This window comes from Gavialis gangeticus, unplaced genomic scaffold (genome assembly GCF_001723915.1).
Source record: "Gavialis gangeticus isolate Ggan-Ray unplaced genomic scaffold, GavGan_comp1, whole genome shotgun sequence".
Taxonomy (NCBI): Eukaryota; Metazoa; Chordata; order Crocodylia; family Gavialidae; genus Gavialis; species Gavialis gangeticus.
The window spans coordinates 18416059-18423952 of NW_017728996.1; the positions used below are offsets into that span (position 1 = coordinate 18416059).

Here is a 7894-nt window from a genome sequence, read left to right on the forward strand (position 1 = left end):
CCAGCCCCCCCCCCCCATGGCTGCCCTGCCTGCCCCAGCTCCTGGTTGTTTATAAAAAAAGCCTGGAGCCACCGGCTGCTGCCGTGTGGGGGGCGATCCCCACTGCCCCATGCTGCGTGAGGGGCTCTGCCAGGAGCCTCCTGGCCTGTGGCTGCCTCACCTGCCCCAGCTCCTGGCCTGTCAAAAACCAAAACCCCGCACTTACCAGCTGCTGCAGTGGCCTCGGGGCTTCTGGGGTCTCGTGGCAGAGTCCGCACACAGTGCAGGGCAGCGGTGAGCAGTGGGGATTGTCCCCCACTGGGCAGCAGCTGGTGAGTGCCAGCTTTTTTCCCCCAAAGAGCTGGGAGAGCGGGCAGGGGATGGGGCTGATTCAGAGATTCTGCTGATTCGGCTGTGGCTGAATCACCGAATCAGATTCAGCCAAATTGATTTGGGACAGTGATTCGAATCAACAAATCGAATCTCTGTCCCCCTGAATTGGCCAAATCCAAATTCAAAGTGAATACTAGCCGCTTCGCACAGGCTTAGTGAGCATCTGTCTTCTGTCTCACAAGACGACAGAATTACAGTGAGACATCAGTTTGCTGATAAAGCAAAGCTAAAGTGACCTCTCCAGGGCACAGAAGCCCGGGCAGTGTATACAGAGATGCTGAGCTGCGCTCACATCAGTGTTCCCCTCTTGGCCTTGCTGGTTTAGTTTAAAGGAAAGGCCACAAGTCAGTACATTTGGAACCAGGTTGGCTGCAGGAGCTGCCGGAGGAAAGTCCATTTGTCTGTCTGTTGGTGGGAGGGGGGTAGACTTCAGTTCTGCAAATTTTTGGCATCATTTTCCCCACCAAGGGTAAGACTAGTGCCCCCTTCTAAGATGCTCTTCAGTGGTAGATGCTTTGGCTTCTCTAGTGTGCACTGCATGATCACAAGGAAACCCTCTGCTAGTAGCATCTGTGAACTGGAGGGTTAATGACAATGTGTTTAGTAAGTCAGCTCTGCTGTCAGTGTGGGGGAAGGGACCTCTAATTCACTCAACAAAACTGGCCTGTGCCAATGCCTTGAGTTTTCCCAGATGCATGGTTGGGGTGGATTCTCAAAGTCTTCAGTCCACTAGCTCATCCCTCCTTGAGAGGAGTGCCCTTGGGATCTCTATGGTAACTCTTGTCTCTGTTTGGTACATGCTGTGAGTTCCTGTGCATGACAGGATCACTTGGCTTTAAAAGACAGGAGAATCTGTGACGTTTTAACAGTTTCACATTTTGGTGGAGAAGTGGCTTTCTTTAATATGCAGGAAAGCCCCCTACTCTGCTTGAAACATTATGTCCAATGCAGTGTTCATCACTAGGCAGTAGCTACACAAGAAAGTATAAAAGGACGACAAGAAGACCTTCCTCCCTCCTTTTTATGCAGGACATAGCCATGAAATTAGGGTTTGCATTATCAAATGGAGTGTAGCAGAAAGCCACGTGAAGGAAATGCTTTTAATAATCTCCAAAATAGGAATACCTAGTGGACAAAGACATCTCCATTATTTAGTGGATTAAAGAGGGTTTATTTTCCCACAATGGAGGGATGACCAAGTTTCCAGGAAACCAGTAATACACAAAAGACTTAGCAGCAGAATGATTCTGCCAAGGGGCGTTGTGTAATTACTTGACAGTATTTTGTCATTGGTTTCAGCAAGTTCATAGAATCGAGGGAGGGAAGGATTGTAACAAAAGAATGTGAGACGGAGGCATTAACCTGTTTTATCTCTACAGCAGACCCCCAACCAACTTGGGAAAGCTTGGGGCATGCCTGCATTTTCTTGACAGATCCCAGAGAATTAATAACTCTTTTTTCCTTTTGATTTTTTTAGACTCAAGAATCTTTAAATCCAAACAACTTAGAATACTGGATGGAAGATATTTATACTCCAGGCTATGATTCCCTATTAAAACGCAAAGAAGCTGAGTTCAGAAGAGCAAAGGTCTGCAAGATAGCTGCCCTAATTGCAGCAGCAGCTTGTACCGTTATCCTGGTCATTGTAGTTCCCATTTGTACAATGAAATCATGAAACTGTGGACAGACACATGAATCGCCTACTGTGTATATACAATTCCAGATATCTCACTATGTATTTTAAACACCTTGTGGCAAAATTGCAACAATTTGCTGGGAAAAGAAATGTGCTGAGATATTCTGGTGATTAGGGTTGTAAATGACAAAAATACGTTTTTTTTAAATTATTCTTTTAAATAGCAAAACACCTAGCGGAGTTACAGTAACTCAGTTCAATTTTTATGCATTTTTAAAAGTGCAATATTTTTTTTTCCTAAAGAAACAATAAAATGGTTTACAAGATCAGCAACTGATGCGAATCTAGGTGAAAAAGCAAAGTTGCTTGAGCTGCATGCTATTTAGGGAGGTTATGGGTATGTGCAAGTTGCACTGTATAGAAGGGGATGTTCCTGTATGCATTTCATAAGGGAGCCTGAGGGGAAGATTAAAGCTCTTTACAATGTGAAAAACTATGAATGTTTTGTATTTGTTTTGCAGTATTTATGTGTTCTTTAATCATTGGCATGAAAGCAGAATGTGCAGGTGTGAAAGGAGTTCATTCCTAAGTTGAGTTAATAAGGGCTCTTTGTTATCTGGTCTTGCCCCAAGATCCATTTTATCATCACTAAGTACTTAGGTGAAGTGCCATGTGCTGCAGACCAAAAAGATTATATTTGAAAGCAATCAAAAAGGGTTTCAGTTGCTTACGTTAGAATAACATTTGCTAAGAGCTGGCAAATGCTCTGTGCCAGAAGCATATTCTTTACCTCCTCAGACAGCGAAAACATTGTGAAGTCCCTTCTGCCAGCCAACTGAACTGGCAAATCCAAGTGAACACCCATTGCTCTGTTGTTTGGTTCTTGCAAATGTAATCTGAACACTTACGATTTTGTCACAAGTCTTTGTGCCTTTTAGCATGTTGATGAATAGAACTGCTTAATTTTGATATTTCAAATCCATAACATAACTCATAACACAATGGATAATTTATGTAGCTTATTTTCAACAAGCCTTCTATACAGTTTTGAGTGCTTACCAAATAGCAGGTGTCAGTGGCTACTGAGCACTTATATTAAGGGCACAGTTTTTCAGCACAAGTGGAAACTTGTTATTAATGCAAGGCTTTCTACAGCAGACTACCAGTGTTAATACACTTAAGGAGTAACATGATGGCTGTACTGTACATCAAGCAGCCCACTTGGACATTAAGTCCTGTCAGAAGTGCTTTCACCTCAGCCTGGCCTGTAAGTTGAGGGGAAAGTTAAATTCTGGCAGAAACGACCTCTTTACCATGCCTGAAGAAAGCAGGCACTGAGGCAATATTTCTCTGATGTCAAGTAGAGCTAAATGGCAGTTTCATTAGCTCTTTTCAGGAAATAATATGGCCTTGCCCTTCCCTTAATAAAAAAGAAACTTTTTGGAGAGAAGCTTGTTAAGTAGGATAATTTAATTTCTTTTCAGAGGCTGTTCCCAAGTGACCCTGTGATGGCGCTGCAAGTGGTGCTGGGGATGGCAGGGGAGGGGTAGAAGGCAAGTGTGCTACACTTGCACCTTTCCCCCTTGGTAAATGAAATAAGGGAGGAAATGGGGTGTGGGAGAAGGAGCGTGTGCTACTATTTTATATTTGCACAGTTCCTTCTCTGGCTGCAGCTTTTTCTGCGTTGTCCGCACACTGTGCTTTAGGTACAGGTCAGGGATATCAACCAATCGGGGACATCATCTACCACTGATCTTTCAGGGAAAACCAAGATCAAGAACCACACCCTTCCCCACTCCAGTTCATTGCACGTGTCAGAAGTGGATATCATGTAGAAAGGAAGCCCTTCACAGCCCTGGCTCTTACAGGGAGCTGGATCCTGATCCAAAATCTGTCGCTTGGGCCTGTTTTGAATATTAAACTTTCTTCTTGCTCCAAGATGCCATGTAAGGGAGACAAAGTGGTAACAGAGGGCTGCATTTTTCAACTGGTGGACTAGGGACTTTTGAGATGTATTGACTATATGTGGAAATCTCTGCCTGATCCCAGGTGATATCAGAAACCTTTTGGCTTTCCCTGGACATAGCTCTAATTCTTCTGATACCAAGCAGTAGACACTCTGTGACAGCACAATGACCTTGTTTCACTGCATGAAGTGTCTAGCCTCATGGCAAAATTTCCATTGATTGCAATGGGTCCAGAATCAGGCACTTGGTGAACGTATGTGTATCCTGGGGGATATGCAGCCTTCTATAAAAGGACTTATTCTGTCAAGAGCATCTGACCCTTTTCCATCAAGACTCAGATACTTCTGTTGAAATCACAGCTGCCTTTTTGGTCACATACTTCTTTGTTTAGAACCTCTTTTAAATACGTGGATATCTGACAAACAAGAAATGTTGTCCTTGATCAGAGGCAGGGTTTTGGCTGCTGTTCCACTGGTGTGAAAAGAATGAGGAAGAGTTGTGGGAACCCCTTTGACTCCTTCATGCTGATGCAGAGGCTGCCTGAATCATGATGTAAGTGAATGAGCGAAATGAGTCCTAATAGGCAGTGCTAGCCCCATGGGATGGTGTGTGATGGAGCAGATCATGGCTCCACCCTACTGATCTTCAGCTGGCACTGGGGGAGCACACTTGGCCCCCTGAATATGCACTCAGGACCTGAATCAGAGGGTTTAGGAACATCACTTGCTTGGGCAATGTGAGTGGTCTCCCTGGCCTCAGTCACATGCTTACACTGAGACTGGTGTTAACCAGGCATTGCTGAATTGGGGCCTCAAGTCCCAGGGCCAGTGGGCCTGTTCTGACACTGCTGTGAATCAGGGAGTGACTCCTGGGGTTGTGTGGGAGCAGACTGGTTCTCCTTGCCTTTGGTAATCCTTGCCACTACGATGCCCTCCATCCCCATTTTTTCTAGGCTAGCTATTAGAGCTAGGAAGCCCGTAGCTTCATTTTAAAAAATTTCAAAGCATGTCCTTGACATTTGCTAGCTGTGTTTAAAATCTGGCTAAAAGCTGTTGTCCTAAAATAGCTAACATCATGCAATTGAGCCCTGGCAGGTTTGACCTGGCCTGTGACTGAATACAGCAATTCCTGGAAGGCAGATCCCTACAGTTTTACGTAGAGTATATACACTAGGTGAAATTTTGACAATACTAACCTGCAAGAATATCGTGGTCAATCTTGTGAACCAGTTACCAAACTAGTATATACTGTATACTATATGATAGACTTTTGTATAAAAAAACTTAAAGCTATAGGTACGTTGTAATCCTTGATGTGATTGAAAAAGTGTACTAGACAGTATTACTCAATTAAAATAATGATGAGCATATTGAACTGGTTTTCGTATTTATGCCTTATAAAGAAATTTGGTATATACCTGATCAATTGGAACTGTAAGAAACAGAAAGGAAAATTACATTTTGGAGCAAATCCCACTCACCTTACTATGGCAGAAGACTCCTGCTGAAGCCAGCTGGATTACTCATGTGAGTAAGAAGAGCACCAGCTGCCCTGAGTGAGTTTTTAAGGGTTTCTTTTTTTTTAATGGGGCATTTGGTTAATGTAACATGTAACAGTGATTTTCTTTTATAAAGCTATTGTACAACATTGCCTTTTGTTTCATTTCAGTAATATAACACCAAATAAACTTGAACATTTACAAGTGTCTCAAGTTTTAATGGAATATGTTAATAATAAGTTATTGCTCCATACTTTCTCCTTTTCTCCAGGGGCATCAAGATAGTTCTGTGGTGTGTATGTCTGTGTTAAATAACTACGCAGTCTATCTAGTTTTTGGCAGGATTTTTAATGGATTTCTCACATGTGAAATAAGATGGCTGAGGACAATGAAAAATGAATTAAAAAAAAAAAACCTAATTGGAATTGAATTCCCTGGGTTTCTGGGAGATTAGATCCCTGATTCTAAGCATAATATTTAATTTTATAGATTATTTCATGAGCGAGTTATGCCAGATCATCAGCAATTTTAACAGTCATAATTAATATTTTGGTATCTTTTACCCATGTACATTCATGTGGGGCATTGTCTGCTGGAATTATGCCCTATGGATAACCATCAATAAGTGCTCATATATCAGCAGGCAGTCAATTAGCTTAGGATCTCTATGTGGATTTAATTGACTGCTTCTGACTAGATAATAAGACCTAGAAGTTTGAGATGCCCTAGTTCTGCAGAGACAAAGAGCTGAACTACAGTGATAACCAGAACCAGAGATTATGGGGAAGAATTTAAAAGAAAACCTGATAAATGTGAAATTTAAAACAAAAACACAAATTATTGGTATCGTATTCTTAATAGCAAAAGCCCCATTTGAAGTCTTATTTCCAAATAACCTAGGCCTTATAACAGTCGGGTCTACAGAAAGATCCATTACAACCAAAAGGAAAAAGCATCTTGTAAACCCAGTGTTGGATGGAGATTCCTCTTTTATGGGAATGTATTTATTTCTACCTTTACAGTGATTAAAGACCTAATCCTACAAATGTTGAGCACCTCCCCTTCCATGCAAGTCAGATAGAGGAGGCTGTATAGTACCATGCATGCGGTTCTTTTCAGCTAGAAGGATCAGGCCCTAAATATGCCACTCCAGCAGTGCAGAAATGAATTGCATTACTCTGCAGCTCATTGTTTGGCAAATCTTGCACTTTCCTTCCAATGTCTGCCCACAGTCTATAGAGCAGAAAACCTGGCCCAGTTGTGGGGCAGAGGGCTGAACATGAGAGAGTTGGGTCCAGAGTCCCCCCATGGTTAACTGTGCATGTCCTGCAGTGAGCAGTATGCATTATTGCTAACCTCAAGTGTTCAAAAATCATGAGCCAGGCCTCAGAAATGATTAGCTTAAAAATCATGAGTCATTTGAAAGGTACTTAGGGGCTTGATTTGGGTTTTTTGAAATTTTAAGATGGACCCTAAATCACCCTGTAGGTTTTTCTCTGCAACTACAAGAGCTAGAAACTTACCATAAAGAAAATAGGAGCTCAGATTCTAGCAGATTCATATGAAACTAGGTGAGTGAGCAAGACCTGTGATGAGCTCACAAGAATTAGCAGTACTGTATGAGTAGAGCACGGGGGTAGGGCTAAATGATTTCCTGGTTTAACACCCCCCCATTCAGGGAGAGGCTTCACAACTATGGCAGCTGTAGCAATTGTCAGGTTTCAGTAATGACTTCGGAGTATTCCACTGATTCTCACGATGTACAGGGGATGTGCTTAGTCAGGATAATGCATCTGTGCCAAGGACCTTGCAAGAATAGTTCTCGGCATTGAGCTCTTTATTTCAGATAGACTGTTGCTGACTGTCCCTTCATGACACACAAAAGAGTCACAAGCAAGAGTGGATCTTAGAGTCAAATCCCGATATGCTTCTGTGACTCCATCCCATTGAATTCACACATCAAAGGACAGAATTTAGCCCATAGCCCATTGAATTGTCTACCATGTGTTTCTGTTTAAAGTCAAGTCCATCCCATCAGTGTGTATTGCAGAGTGAGATTAGCATCTCAGGGAGTTGTTATGAAGAAAGAACAGTTGCTTTCAACTCATTTTCTTTTTGTTGTTTTTACAGGATGTAAAATGAAATCTTAAACTATGGCTGGAGTGTTAACTGGAAAACCACTTTGCTTACTTTGAATGACTTTTGGCACTGTGGACTCCTAGATCTCGTGGTAGGCTGTTGGGTAAGCCTGCCAGAGCTGCTCTTCTGGTCTGCCAAGTAACAGGAGCAAAAAGAAAGAGAAGAACTAAATTGGCTTTATGCAAGTCAGAATTGCAATCACTCAGCTGGTAAGTCCTACATATTTTGGAGGTGGGGGTTGCTGGATCCAAACGTTGCCTGTTTGCCATGTGAGTCATGACA

General features: G+C 42.6%; 1 protein-coding gene across 2 annotated transcripts in view; it reads left to right on the forward strand.

The window, feature by feature from the left end:
- KIAA1024 (KIAA1024 ortholog) overlaps positions 1 to 5680 on the forward strand; it is a 26790-nt gene extending 21110 nt beyond the window's left edge. For both annotated transcript variants that reach the window (XM_019504090.1, XM_019504091.1), the window contains exon 4: positions 1850 to 5680. In XM_019504090.1, the coding sequence (XP_019359635.1) occupies positions 1850 to 2047 (198 nt within the window). In that variant the 3' untranslated portion in view covers positions 2048 to 5680. The remainder of the gene's footprint in view (positions 1 to 1849) is intronic.
- The last annotated feature ends 2214 nt before the right edge of the window (positions 5681 to 7894 follow it).